Here is a 15211-nt window from a genome sequence, read left to right on the forward strand (position 1 = left end):
ACCGCCCCCTGTGACGTATCATCACGCGTAACGAAGAGGGCATTTGTCTGCAGTTCCAGCCCAGTGCCTTGGTTATATGACAACTACAAATACGCAGATTGTGAGATTGATTATGATTGCTTGAAGTCTTGATACTGATTGGAAACCTTGGCCAAACCTAAATCAGATTGTTGTGGTCGTGTTGGCAGATTAAGAGCGCATGTTCCTGAAATAAAAAGTTTCAAACAAGAGAATTGATGTTCATTCTAAGGCAAAGGAAAATCTCTACAATATTTCAGGGCGGTCGGGTAGCCTAGTGGTTAAAGCGTTCGCTCGTCACGCCGAAGACCCGGGTTCGATTCCCGACATGGGTAAAATCTGTGAAGCCATTTCTGGTGTCCCCCGCCGTGATATTGCTGGAATATTGCTAAAAGCGGCCTAAAACCATACTCACTCACTCACTCTACAATATTTCAAATTTTAGGAACCACCAGCAGTTCAATTTCCTATACCATTTTATCATAGAGGCTCAATGACACAGGAGCGTGGTCTTCGTTGCCCCTGATGTAAATTCCACGACTTGTGGATGCCAAGACGCAAAAACTGTTTTATCATCACAGGTGACTTCGGACAGTCAGTTTCGCACTCTTTTGGCCGCATTCTTGTTCAAAGGGAAAGCTGATATGGTGTAAACTTCACTTTAAAAAATATTGTATTTTGAATATCACTTAATGCGGAGTTAAACAATATCCACTCACTCGGTTATCATTCGAACATCATTTATTTGATCCTCTCTACATGCTCGATGATGCTGATGTAACTGTCATCACACAGTTGACGTTGTCAGGTCGTCGTGTTGGAGTTTGAAGCGTTCAGGATGAGAACGTTGTGGCTGTTTGTAGAAAGACGTTGTCAGGTCGTCGTATTTGAGTTTGAAGCGTTCAGGATGAGATGATTGTGGCTGTTTGTAGAAAGACGTTGTCAGGTCGTCGTGTTGGAGTTTTAAGCGTTCAGGATGAGATACTTGTGGCTGTTTGTAGAAAGACGTTGTCAGGTCGTCGTGTTGGAGATTGAAGCGTTCAGGATGAGATGCTTGTGGCTGTTTGTAGAAAGACGTTGTCAGGTCGTCGTATTTGAGTTTGAAGCGTTCAGGATGAGATGATTGTGGCTGTTTGTAGAAAGACGTTGTCAGGTCGTCGTGTTGGAGTTTTAAGCGTTCAGGATGAGATACTTGTGGCTGTTTGTAGAAAGACGTTGTCAGGTCGTCGTGTTGGAGATTGAAGCGTTCAGGATGAGATGCTTGTGGCTGTTTGTAGAAAGACGTTGTCAGGTCGTCGTGTTGGAGATTGAAGCGTTCAAGCGGGAGATGGTTGTGGCTGTTTGTAGAAAGACGTTGTCAGGTCGTCGTGTTGGAGATTGAAGCGTTCAGGATGAAATGGTTGTGGCTGTTTGTAGAAAGACGTTGTCAGGTCGTCGTGTTGGAGTTTGAAGCGTTCAAGCGGGAGATGGTTGTGGCTGTTTGTAGAACGACGTTGTCAGGTCGTCGTGTTGGAGATTGAAGCGTTCAGTATGAAATGGTTGTGGCTGTTTGTAGAAAGACGTTGTCAGGTCGTCGTGTTGGAGTTTGAAGCGTTCAGGATGAGATGCTTGTGGCTGTTTGAAGAAAGACGTTGTCAGGTCGTCGTGTTGGAGATTGAAGCGTTCAGGATGAAATAATTGTGGCTGTTTGTAGAACGACGTTGTCAGGTCGTCGTGTTGGAGATTGAAGCGTTCAAGCGGGAGATGGTTGTGGCTGTTTGTAGAAAGACGTTGTCAGGTCGTCGTGTTGGAGTTTGAAGCGTTCAGGATGAGATGCTTGTGGCTGTTTGTAGAAAGACGTTGTCAGGTCGTCGTGTTGGAGTTTGAAGCGCTCAGGATGAGACGGTTGTGGCTGTTTGTAGAAAGACGTTGTCAGGTCGTCGTGTTGGAGATTGAAGCGTTCAGGATGAAATGGTTGTGGCTGTCTGTAGAAAGACGTTGTCAGGTCGTCGTTTTGGAGTTTGAAGCGTTCAGGATGGGATACTTGTGGCTGTTTGTAAAAGACGTTGTCAGGTCGTCGTGTTGGAGTTTGAAGCGTTCAAGCGGGAGATGGTTGTGGCTGTTTGTAGAAAGACGTTGTCAGGTCGTCGTGTTGGAGATTGAAGCGTTCAGGATGAAATGGTTGTGGCTGTTTGTAGAAAGACGTTGTCAGGTCGTCGTGTTGGAGTTTGAAGCGTTCAAGCGGGAGATGGTTGTGGCTGTTTGTAGAACGACGTTGTCAGGTCGTCGTGTTGGAGATTGAAGCGTTCAGTATGAAATGGTTGTGGCTGTTTGTAGAAAGACGTTGTCAGGTCGTCGTGTTGGAGTTTGAAGCGTTCAGGATGAGATGCTTGTGGCTGTTTGAAGAAAGACGTTGTCAGGTCGTCGTGTTGGAGATTGAAGCGTTCAGGATGAAATAATTGTGGCTGTTTGTAGAACGACGTTGTCAGGTCGTCGTGTTGGAGATTGAAGCGTTCAAGCGGGAGATGGTTGTTGCTGTTTGTAGAAAGACGTTGTCAGGTCGTCGTGTTGGAGATTGAAGCGTTCAAGCGGGAGATGGTTGTTGCTGTTTGTAGAAAGACGTTGTCAGGTCGTCGTGTTGGAGTTTGAAGCGTTCAGGATGAGATGCTTGTGGCTGTTTGAAGAAAGACGTTGTCAGGTCGTCGTGTTGGAGATTGAAGCGTTCAGGATGAAATAATTGTGGCTGTTTGTAGAACGACGTTGTCAGGTCGTCGTGTTGGAGATTGAAGCGTTCAAGCGGGAGATGCTTGTGGCTGTTTGTAGAAAGACGTTGTCAGGTCGTCGTGTTGGAGTTTGAAGCGCTCAGGATGAGACGGTTGTGGCTGTTTGTAGAAAGACGTTGTCAGGTCGTCGTGTTGGAGATTGAAGCGTTCAGGATGAAATGGTTGTGGCTGTCTGTAGAAAGACGTTGTCAGGTCGTCGTTTTGGAGTTTGAAGCGTTCAGGATGGGATACTTGTGGCTGTTTGTAAAAGACGTTGTCAGGTCGTCGTGTTGGAGTTTGAAGCGTTCAAGCGGGAGATGGTTGTGGCTGTTTGTAGAAAGACGTTGTCAGGTCGTCGTGTTGGAGATTGAAGCGTTCAGGATGAAATGGTTGTGGCTGTTTGTAGAAAGACGTTGTCAGGTCGTCGTGTTGGAGTTTGAAGCGTTCAAGCGGGAGATGGTTGTGGCTGTTTGTAGAACGACGTTGTCAGGTCGTCGTGTTGGAGATTGAAGCGTTCAGTATGAAATGGTTGTGGCTGTTTGTAGAAAGACGTTGTCAGGTCGTCGTGTTGGAGATTGAAGCGGTCAGGATGAAATGGTTGTGGCTGTCTGTAGAAAGACGTTGTCAGGTCGTCGTGTTGGAGTTTGAAGCGTTCAAGCGGGAGATGGTTTTGGCTGTTTGTAGAAAGACGTTGTCAGGTCGTCGTTTTGGAGATTGAAGCGTTCAGGATGAAATGGTTGTGGCTGTTTGTAGAAAGTCGTTGTCAGGTCGTCGTGTTGGAGTTTGAAGCGTTCAGGATGAGATGCTTGTGGCTGTTTGAAGAAAGACGTTGTCAGGTCGTCGTGTTGGAGATTGAAGCGTTCAGGATGAAATGGTTGTGGCTGTTTGTAGAACGACGTTGTCAGGTCGTCGTGTTGGAGATTGAAGCGTTCAAGCGGGAGATGGTTGTGGCTGTTTATAGAAAGACGTTGTCAGGTCGTCGTGTTGGAGATTGAAGCGTTCAGGATGAAATGGTTGTGGCTGTCTGTAGAAAGACGTTGTCAGGTCGTCGTTTTGGAGTTTGAAGCGTTCAGGATGGGATACTTGTGGCTGTTTGTAAAAGACGTTGTCAGGTCGTCGTGTTGGAGTTTGAAGCGTTCAAGCGGGAAATGGTTGTGGCTGTTTGTAGAAAGACGTTGTCAGGTCGTCGTGTTGGAGATTGAAGCGTTCAAGTGGGAGATGGCTGTTGGTCCCTTTACAAAGCCTGAGGGGAGGATTTCAAGGTCAAAGAAGGCGTTTCCCCACGTCGCTGTTGCCAAGACGATAACGGGGACGGATATGATGTTCATGACTAAACCGCTAATCGCCTGTGAACAAACCATGTTTCAACTGTTGCAAAATAACGTCTGTTTCGCAATTAAATGGTCATAATTTGAATTACTTTTAGAAATCTGCTTCACGATAAAAAACATCTTTCATAGAAAATGTTTATAACAAAAATCATCAATATTACAGACAGCAAGAACAGGGGCGGTCGGGTAGCCGAGTGGTTACAACGTGCGCCCGTCATGCCAGGAACCCGGGTTCGATTCCCTACATGGGCAAAATGTGTGAAGCCCGTTACCGGTGTCCCCCGCCGTGATATTCCTGGGATATTGCCAAAAGCGGCGTAAAACCAAACTACCCCGCTCCAGTATATATATATATATATATATACATATATATATATATATATATATAAAACCGAGTCTGGACGGCACAAACCAGTGATTGATATTATGAGCAGTAAGGTAAGATGATAACAAGACAGCCGTTGCAACAGGATGTTCATCATGGACCAGCTCTTACGACAAGCATATGATGCTTGGAACCTCTCTGGAAACTCCCTGGGGGTTGGCACAGGATAGAGCAACAGCTTGTGTTTAATGTTTGCAACACGTGTCACTGTGAACCACACCTTCCCGAGGCAAAAGCGTCACTAGCCTTTTTATCGAAGTCTTGTCTCCGCCCTTGCCACTTCAAGCCCACTTTCCTGTGCTAAATAAGATTGGACTTTCGCACACATCGATAGTTCAATCAGAGAACGTTTAAGAAAATCAACATGGTACACCTTCGTTTGAGAGTGATTTAATGCTGGAATATGTCTTTTTCTTCTTTTAACCCACATCACCCCTCCCATTCCCAACCTATCCCCACCCCCACGATTGCCTATGTTTTTGTGTCAGGGGTGAAATCGCGACTGTTTTTGTTGGTCGTCGCCAGTGGTAGTCGCCATCTTTTTTGAAGCTATACGACTAAGAACAGCAATTTGTGATCTACGAGATTTGGCACCAGGATCGAGCTAAGAAAAGTTGCCTTGATGTAGCAAGGGTAGAAACTAGGCTTTGATATGAGCTAGTGGACACGCTTGTCACGGGAAGATGGTCAACCACGTATGGAAGATGCTTACCATGTCCGCCACGCCCACTGTTCCGTAGGAAAACACGATGGCGTTTGGAGGCGTTGCTATTGGCAACATAAAGGAGAATGATGTTGCTACGGTGACGGGGAACATGAAGAAGAGGGGGCTGAAGCCGATGTTGATGGCCTGGAAATAAATGTTCTCATCAGAATGACCACTAATGGAACCACAGGCTAACATTCAAACAGCGAGTGAGTCGTGTTTTACGCCGCTTTTACCCTCATTTTGCGGCAATATATGGCGGGTGACATCTGAAATGGACCTCCCCTATTGCACGTATGTTCTAATAATGATTTGGGATTTGAATATTCAGCTGATCCTATAGCGGCCAAGGGACGTAGCCCTGCACAGAAATTGCGAACGCATATCTCTGGACAAATATTTTGTTTGTTTGGTGTTTAACGCCGCACTCAGCAATATTACAGCAATAAGACGGCGGTCTGTAAATACTCATGTCTGGACCAGATAATCCAGTGATAGACATCAAGAGCATCGATCCACGCAATTGGGATACAATGACATGCAATAAACCAAGTCAGCGAGCCTGACCATCCGATCCCGTTAGACGCATCTTACGACAAGCATCATCGCCTTTAACGGCAAACATGGGTTGCTGAAGACCTATTCTACCCCTGAGCTGGACAAATGTAAAATGAATCAGCTGACTCTTAATGCAAGGGATGCGGGTAACCATGACTTACCATTTTGGCCATTATAGGCATAATGAGCGTTGCCAGGGCAACGTTACTCATGAACTGTGTGGCGAATGACACGATGTAGCAGAGGATGAGCATCGTGAGGTACGGATTCAGCTCAGCAAGCACCTGCAGTTTCTCCCCAATCCAGTCAGAGAGGCCGGACTCCTGAACATTGAAGACATAGTCATCAACAACAACAAAGAGGGTAAGAACTACGAATGAGTGAGTGAGTATGGTTTTACGCCGCTTTTAGCAATATTCCAGCAATATCACGGCGGGGGACACCAGAAATGGGCTTCACATATTGTACCCATGTCGGGAATCGAACCCGGGTCTTCAGCGTGACGAGCGAACGCTTTAACCACTAGGCTACCCGACCGCCCCGCGTGATGAGTGAATGCTTGAACCACTAGGCTACCCAATTGCCCGAGAAATACGAAAGAGGCACAATCATTGTTGTTGATAAACCAATACTACTTTTTGTATTTTCTGAAGTTCAAAAGTATTTTTAAATGTATATACTAGTATTTGACAGATTTGTGAAGATATATTATTTGTTCTCTGTATGTTGAGGATTCTGTGACGTGTATCCTGTCTATGGTTTGACGAGATGGCTAGGTTGATAACGCTAACGCTATAAGGACTACTGACCCTAACAAGGGGCTACGACTCTATATTTGTGCATCCTCGTTTATCCAGTGTAGTAAATCTCTTTTCTATCGCGGACCGAGGTAGAGCGTCCGCCCGGAGAGCGGAAGGTCTGGGGTTCTGGCGCTCGGCATAAAGGAGTTCAAACAAGGACTGGTCGGCTCGGAGTCAGTATACTGTGTCTCAGTGGGGTATGCATGTTATTCATCGGCATCAGTCCGGACTTGTAGAAGTAGCCACTCACACACAGACGAACACACGCACGCACGCACGCACGCACGCACGCACGCACGCACCACACACACACATACACACACACCATACACCACACACACGCACACACACATACACACACAGGCATACACCACACACCACACCACACCACACCACACCACACCACACGCACACACATACACGCACACACCACACCACACCACACGCACACGTACACCCACACCCACACACCATACCACACGCACACACATACACGCACACACCACACACCACACCACACGCACACGTACACCCACACCCACACACCACACCACACCACACGCACACACATACACGCACACACATACACGCACACACCACACGCACACGTACACCAACATCCACACACCACACCACACCACACACATACACGAACACACATTCACGCACACACCACACCACACCATACCACACCACACGCACACGCACACGCACACGCACCACACCACACCACACCACACCACACGCACACGCACACGCACACGCACACGCACACACACCACACCACACCATACCACACCACACGCACACGCACGCGCACACGCACACGCACACGCACCACACCACACCACACCACACCACACGCATACGCACACACACACACACACACACAAACACACCACAATCGTGCTATGTACCCTGGGCAGATTCGTTGCGGAAGTGACGTCAGCATCTCAATATTAGGTATCACAAACAGCACATGATTAGGGTCGTTCAGGAGTATGTATAAAGGCAGTAGCTGGTATAAAGGCAGTAGCTGGTATAACGGCGATAGCTGGTATAAAGGCAGTAGCTGGTATAAAGGCGATAGCTGGTATAAAGGCGGTAGTTTGTATAAAAACAGTAGTTCGTATAAAGGCAGTAGCTGGTATAAAGGCAGTAGCTGGTATAAAGGCAGTAGCTGGTATAAAGGCAGTAGCTGGTATAAAGGCGATAGCTTGTATGAAGGCAGTAGCTGATATAAAGACAGTAGCTGGTATAAAGGCGATAGCTGGTATAAAGGCGATAGCTGGTATAAAGGCGGTAGTTTGTATAAAGGCGATAGCTGGTATAAAGGCAGTAGCTGGTATAAAGACAGTAGATGGTATAAAGGCAGTAGCTGGTATAAAGGCAGTAGCTGGTATAAAGGCAGTAGCTGGTATAAAGGCGGTAGTTGGTATAAAGGCAGTAGCTGGTATAAAGGCAGTAGCTGGTATTAAGGCAGTAGCTCGTATTAAGGCAGTTGCTGGTATAAAGGCAGTAGCTGGTATTAAGGCAGTAGCTCGTATTAAGGCAGTTGCTGGTATAAAGGCAGTAGCTGGTATAAAGGCGGTAGTTTGTATAAAGGCAGTAGCTGGTATAAAGGCAGTAGCTGGTATAAAAGCGGTAGTTGGTATAAAGGCAGTAGCTGGTATAAAGGCAGTAGCTGGTATAAAGGCAGTAGCTGGTATAAAGGCGATAGCTGGTATAAAGGCGGTAGTTTGTATAAAGGCAGTAGCTGGTATAAAGGCAGTAGCTGGTATAAAGGCGATGGCTGGTATAAAGGCGGTAGTTTGTATAAAGGCGGTAGTTTGTATAAAGGCAGTAGCTGGTATAAAGGCAGTAGCTGGTTTAAAGGCGATAGCTGGTATAAAGGCGGTAGTTGGTATAAAGGCAGTAGTTGCTATAAGAGAGTAGCTGGTATAAAGGCGGTAGTATGTATAAAGGCGATAGCTGGTATAAAGGCGGTAGTATGTATAAAGGCAGTAGCTGGTATAAGAGGGTAGCTGGTATGAAGGCGGTAGTATGTATAAAGGCAGTAGTTGGTATGAAGGCGGAAGTTGGTATAAAGGCAGTAGCTGGTATAAAGGCGGGAGCTGGTATAAAGGCGGGAGCTGGTATAAAGGCGATAGCTGGTATAAAGGCGGTAGTTGGTATAAAGGCGGAAGTTGGTATAAGGGCAGTAGCTGGTATAAAGGCGGGAGCTTGTATAAAGGCGGGAGCTGGTATAAAGGCAGTAGCTGGTATAAAGACGGTAGCTGGTATAAAGGAGGAAGTTGGTATAAAGGCAGTAGCTGGTATAAAGGCAGTAGCTGGTATAAAAACGGTAGCTGGTATAAAGGCGGGAGCTGGTATAAAGACAGTAGCTGATATAAAGACGGTAGCTGGTATAAAGGCAGTAGTTTGTATAAAAAGGCGATAGCTGGTATAAAGGCGATAGCTGGTATAAAGGCGATAGCTGGTATAAAGGCGGTAGTTGGTATAAAGGCAGTAGTTTGTATAAAAAGGCGATAGCTGGTATAAAGGCAGTAGCTGGTATAAAGGCGATAGCTGGTATAAAGGCGGTAGTTGGTATAAAGGCAGTAGCTGGTATAAGAGGGTAGCTGGCATAAAGGCGGTAGTATGTATAAAGGCAGTAGCTTGTATAAAGGCGAGAGCTGGTATAAAGGCGGTAGTTGATATAAAGGCAGTAGCTGGTTTAAAGGCGATAGCTGGTATAAAGGCGGTAGTTGGTATAAAGGCAGTAGTTGCTATAAGAGGGTAGCTGGTATAAAGGCGGTAGTATGTATAAAGGCAGTAGCTGGTATAAGAGGGTAGCTAGTATGAAGGCGGTAGTATGTATAAAGGCAGTAGCTGGTATAAAGGCGATAGCTGGTATAAAGGCAGTAGTTGGTATGAAGGCGGAAGTTGGTATAAAGGCGATAGCTGGTATAAAGACAGTAGCTGGTATAAAGGCGATGGCTGGTATAAAGGCGGTAGTTTGTATAAAGGCAGTAGGTGGTTTAAAGGCGATAGCTGGTATAAAGGCGGTAGTTGGTATAAAGGCAGTAGTTGCTATAAGAGGGTAGCTGGTATAAAGGCGGTAGTATGTATAAAGGCAGTAGCTGGTATAAAGGCGATAGCTGGTATAAAGGCAGTAGCTGGTATAAAGGCGATAGCTGGTATAAAGGCGATAGCTGGTATAAAGGCAGTAGTTGGTATGAAGGCGGAAGTTGGTATAAAGGCGGAAGTTGGTATAAAGGCAGTAGCTGGTATAAAGGCGGGAGCTTGTATAAAGGCGGGAGCTGGTATAAAGGCAGTAGCTGGTATAAAGACGGTAGCTGGTATAAAGGAGGAAGTTGGTATAAAGGCAGTAGCTGGTATAAAGGCAGTAGCTGGTATAAAAACGGTATCTGGTATAAAGGCGGGAGCTGGTATAAAGACAGTAGCTGATATAAAGACGGTAGCTGGTATAAAGGCAGTAGTTTGTATAAAAAGGCGATAGCTGGTATAAAGGCGATAGCTGGTATAAAGGCGGTAGTTGGTATAAAGGCAGTAGCTGGTATAAGAGGGTAGCTGGCATAAAGGCGGTAGTATGTATAAAGGCAGTAGCTTGTATAAAGGCGATAGCTGGTATAAAGGCGGTAGTTGATATAAAGGCGGAAGTTGGTTTAAAGGCGATAGCTGGTATAAAGGCGGTAGTTGGTATAAAGGCAGTAGCTGGTATAAGAGGGTAGCTGGCATAAAGGCGGTAGTATGTATAAAGGCAGTAGCTGGTATAAAGGCGATAGCTGGTATAAAGGCGGTAGTTGATATAAAGGCGGAAGTTGGTTTAAAGGCAGTAGCTGGTATAAAGGCGGGAGCTGGTATAAAGACAGTAGCTGGTATAAAGTCGGTTGTTGGTATAAAGGCAGTAGCTGGTATAAAGGCAGTAGCTGGTATAAAGGCGGGAGCTGGTATAGAGGCAGTAGCTGGTATAAAAACGGTATCTGGTATAAAGGCGGGAGCTGGTATAAAGACAGTAGCTGATATAAAGACGGTAGCTGGTATAAAGGCGGGTGCTGGTATAAAGGCAGTAGCTGGTAGAAAGACGGCAGCTGGTATAAAGACAGTAGCTGGTATAAAGGCAGTAGCTGATATAAAGACGGTAGCTGGTATAAAGGCAGTAGCTGGTATAAAGGCAGTAGCTGGTATAAAGACGTCAGCTGGTATAAAGACGGTAGCTGGTATAAAGGCAGTAGCTTGTATAAAGACGGTAGCTGGTATAAAGGCAGTAGCTGGTATAAAGGCAGTAGTTGGTATAAAGACGGTAGCTGGTATAAAGACGGTAGCTGGTATAAAGACGGCAGTTGGTATAAAGACGGTAGCTGGTATAAAGCCGGTAGCTGGTATAAAGACGGCAGCTGGTATAAAAACGGTAGTTGGTATAAAGGCAGTAGCTGATATAAAGACGGTAGCTGGTATAAAGGCAGTAGCTGGTATAAAGACGGTAGCTGGTATAAAGACGGCAGCTGGTATAAAGACGGTAGCTGGTATAAAGACGGCAGCTGGTATAAAAACGGTAGTTGGTATAAAGGCGGTAGCTGGTATAAAGACGGTAGCTGATATAAAGACGGTTGCTGGTATAAAGACGGAAGCTGGTATAAAGACGACAGTTGGTATAAAGACGGTAGCTCGTACAAAGAAGGTAGCTTGTATAAAGGCAGTAGCTGATATAAAGACGGTAGCTGGTATAAAGGCAGTAGCTGGTATAAAGACGGAAGCTGGTATAAAGACGACAGTTGGTATAAAGACGGTAGCTCGTATAAAGAAGGTAGCTTGTATAAAGGCAGTAGCTGATATAAAGACGGTAGCTGGTATAAAGGCAGTAGCTGGTATAAAGACGGTAGCTGGTATAAAGACGACAGCTGGTATAAAGACAGTAACTGGTATAAAGGCAGTAGCTGGTATAAAGACGGTAGCTGGTATAAAGAGGGCAGTTGGTATAAAGACGGTGTAATGTTTACGTTCCGTATTATACTCAGAATATGTGTTCCGCTACAATATGGAATCCGGGTATTAGTGTTACCCGAAACCGGAAGTCAGGTGTGTACGATCAGTGAATAAAAACCAATCATCATCACCTCGTGCTCTCGTGGTTAATGACAATACATCACATTTTGGCGACGAGCAGCCTATCGGCCGACCTCTACAGATACCCTAGAGGTAATTACTGGCGAGAGACACTTTTCTTGTGTTTGAATCGATACGAACATTGACTTTTTCCATAGTTCGTTCACACCTACCCTCTCACAACGTTGACCGTACGTAGATAAAATGGCGGCGTCGTTACCCCCATTCGCAGAATTCGAACTGCAACCACGAGAAACAGCACCTACTCGTTTCTCAAAGTACCTCAGGCGATTAGAAAACCTATTCCTCGCCACGGACATCACTGATGCAAACCGTAAAAAGGCTTTGTTGTTGCATTATTCGGGTGAAAATGTGAATGACATTTTCGATACGCTGACTGTTCCTGCGGTTTCAGAGGACGCTGAGGACCGGAAGGACGTTTATTTGTGTGCGATGAAAGCGCTAAAGACTCATTTTGAACCGCAGAAATGCATTGATCAGCTTGTTTACTGATTTCGTCAGGAAACGCAACAAAGTGGAGAGACTGTCAGTGAATTTTATACCCGGTTAGTGATCTTGGCAAAACGGTGTGAGTTTCATGATGAGAACCTGGAAATTAAACGGCAAATCATCCAAGGAACACGTGATCACAGACTCAGACGTAAAGCCATTGAACAAAAACTGACACTTGACAGTATTTTGAAAACCGCTCATTCCATGGAAGTTGCTAAAGAAAATGACCTCATGTTCAGTTCACAGCAAACACAGCAACAACCCTGCACACCGAGCGAGAGATCAGAAACCACGCCCAAGGGTTACAGTGGAAAATACAACATGTGGATTGTGTGGAGGACACTATCCCCATCATGGCACCTGTCCAGCACATGGAAAAGTATGCCACAAATGTGAAAAATTAAATCATTTCAGTCATGTGTGTCGTTCTAAACCAGATTCCAGTCCCCGCAAACCTGGCAATTTCAATCGTGGCCGTGGGAGAGGAAATTGGAAACAAGGAAATTGGAAACACACACCAGGGAGAAACAGACAATCTGCTCGATCAGTCAATCATGAAGATGAAACAAACAACACAGTAGCTGGCGCTACACACAAAACAAGTAGTGGGGAAGAATACACCTTCCTTCTATCGAAAACAAGTCTGGTTGACGCACCATTTTTCGACATTTCAGTTTCTGGTTCCCCGATCCGAATCATGGCTGACTCTGGTGCTACAGTGAATATTATGAACAAGTGTGACTTTGACAAACTCAACCCGAAACCACAACTTATTTCATCCAAAACCAAAATCTACCCCTATATGTCCATATCACCATTGAACATTTTGGGGAAATTTGAAGCAGACCTGGCTTGTGAATATTCAGACAGGGAGTGTAGAGAGACATTTTATGTTGCGAGTGGACCAAGTAGCTCACTAGTCAGTTGGAAGACATCACAGAAGCTAAACCTCATTCGTGTGGCCAACAACATACACGTGTCGACTGGTGAGAAGTCAACCCCCAAAAAGTCAACAGAGAAGTCGACTTTGCCGTCAATCATACAAGAATTTCCAAATGTGACAGAAGGTATGGGTGCATACATGGGAAATCCTGTCAGAGTCTACGTTGACCCGAACATAAAACCAGTAACACAACCACATCGCAGAATTCCATTTCACGTTCGGAAACAGGTGGAAAAGAAAATCGAAGAGCTCGAGAAATCAGATATCATTGAGAAATGCAACGGGCCGACACCATGGATCTCGCCGATTGTTGTTGTCCCGAAACCGAGAAACCCAGATGACATACGCATATGTGTAGATATGCGATCTGTGAACCGTGCTATCATTCGTGAACGCCACATTATACCCACGATTGATGACATCGCAGCAGACCTCAATGGCTGTAAGTTGTTCAGCAAACTTGATCTCCAGCAAGGGTACCATCAAATCATGCTACACCCTGATTCTCGGAATTTGACTGCATTTTCCACGCACATTGGGCTTTACCGGTACAAAAGGCTCAACTTTGGCATGTCGTGCTCAGCCGAAATATTCCAAAAAGTGATTGGAGATGTGATCCAAGGCATCCCAGGTGCTCGCAATATCAGCGACGATATCTACATTGGTGGTAGAAATGTATCGGAGCATGATCAGCGCCTACGACAAGTGTTACAGCGTCTGTCTGACTGCAACCTGACAATCAATGCATCAAAGTGTGAGATTGGTGTGCCTAGCATGCTATTCTTCGGTCATCGATTTAGCGCAGATGGTATCTCACCTGATCCAAAGAAGGTGGCAGATCTACAGGCCATCCAACCACCAACAAATGCCTCTGAAGTTCGCAGCATTCTGAGTTCAGCGTCATTTTGTAGTCGTTTCATCAAAGACTTTGCTCTCATCACGAAACCACTGCGTCGACTCACGTGCAAGGATTTTCCTTGGACTTGGGGTGAAACCGAACAACAAGCTCTTGACAGGCTCAAAATGGCGTTATCTGAAAACATAACGCTCAGTTACTTTGACCCCGAGAAGCCATGCATGTTGTTCGTAGACGGAAGTCCCATTGGGCTTGGCGCGGTGTTGACACAGAAGGATCCTGTCACAGGCGAAGTGAAACCACTTCATTTTGCAAGCCATCCACTCTCTGACACAGAGTCGCGCTACCCTCAAATCGACAGAGAAGCACTGTCTATCTATTGGGCAATCAAACGTTTCAACTTGTACCTCTACGGTAAAGAGTTTACAGTTGTGACTGATCACCAACCCTTGGTATCACTCTTCAACAATCCAGCATCAAGACCATCGGCAAGAATCGAAAGATGGCTGATGGACTTGCAGCATTATCGCTTCACGGTGGAATACAGACCCGGATCAAATAACCAGGCAGACTACGCATCACGTCATCCTTTGCCTGTTTCAGACCGATCAGGAGAGGAAGACCAGTGTGCTGAAAGTTATGTCGCGTACGTCTCGCGAAATGCTGTTCCCAAAGCCATGACACTTACCGAAATCGAGAATGCAACATTGCATGATCAACTCCTGCAGGCAGTTATATCAGCTCTGAAATCTGGAAGGTGGCATGAAACCCCACCAGGCGTGTCACTGGCAGAGATGAGTAGATTCGAGAAAATCCAACATGAGCTTACCTGTTCTGACACGATTCTCTTGAAGTCCAATCGGATCGTTGTGCCAACATTACTCCAGGAACGTGTGGTTGATATCGCACATGAAGGGCATCTGGGCATTGTAAAAACAATCGCATTACTCCGTGAGAAAGTTTGGTTCCCGCTTATGGACAAATTGGTCACTCAGAAAATAAAATCATGCTTACCGTGCCAAATAGCTGTGCCAACCATGCAACGAGAACCCCTGAAAATGTCGCCCTTACCAAAAGCTCCATTTGAAAGGGTGAGTGTTGACTTTGCGCATATTGATGGTGAAACCGTGTTACTGCTGATCGACGACTACTCTAGATACCCATTCGTCGAACCAGTATCCAGCACAAGTGCATCGTGTGTTATTCCCGTGTTGGACAAAATCTTTGCAGCAATGGGAACACCCGAAGTTG

The 15211-nt window shown here is 45.8% G+C and overlaps 1 protein-coding gene across 2 annotated transcripts in view; it reads right to left on the reverse strand.

The window, feature by feature from the left end:
- Positions 1-488: 488 nt before the first annotated feature.
- Positions 489-15211, reverse strand: part of LOC124151874 (solute carrier family 13 member 5-like) — a 42882-nt gene continuing 28159 nt past the window's right edge. For both annotated transcript variants that reach the window (XM_046524549.2, XM_048396499.1), the window contains exons 13-15: positions 5901-6062; positions 5188-5325; positions 489-4105 (exon numbers count right to left, since the gene is read on the reverse strand). In XM_046524549.2, coding sequence (XP_046380505.2) covers positions 3938-4105; positions 5188-5325; positions 5901-6062 — 468 coding nt within the window. In that variant the 3' untranslated portion in view covers positions 489-3937. The remainder of the gene's footprint in view (positions 4106-5187; positions 5326-5900; positions 6063-15211) is intronic.

The sequence above is a fragment of the Haliotis rufescens genome, unplaced genomic scaffold (assembly GCF_023055435.1).
Source record: "Haliotis rufescens isolate VD_foot unplaced genomic scaffold, xgHalRufe1.0.p SCAF_15, whole genome shotgun sequence".
In the NCBI taxonomy this organism is placed as follows: Eukaryota; Metazoa; Mollusca; class Gastropoda; order Lepetellida; family Haliotidae; genus Haliotis; species Haliotis rufescens.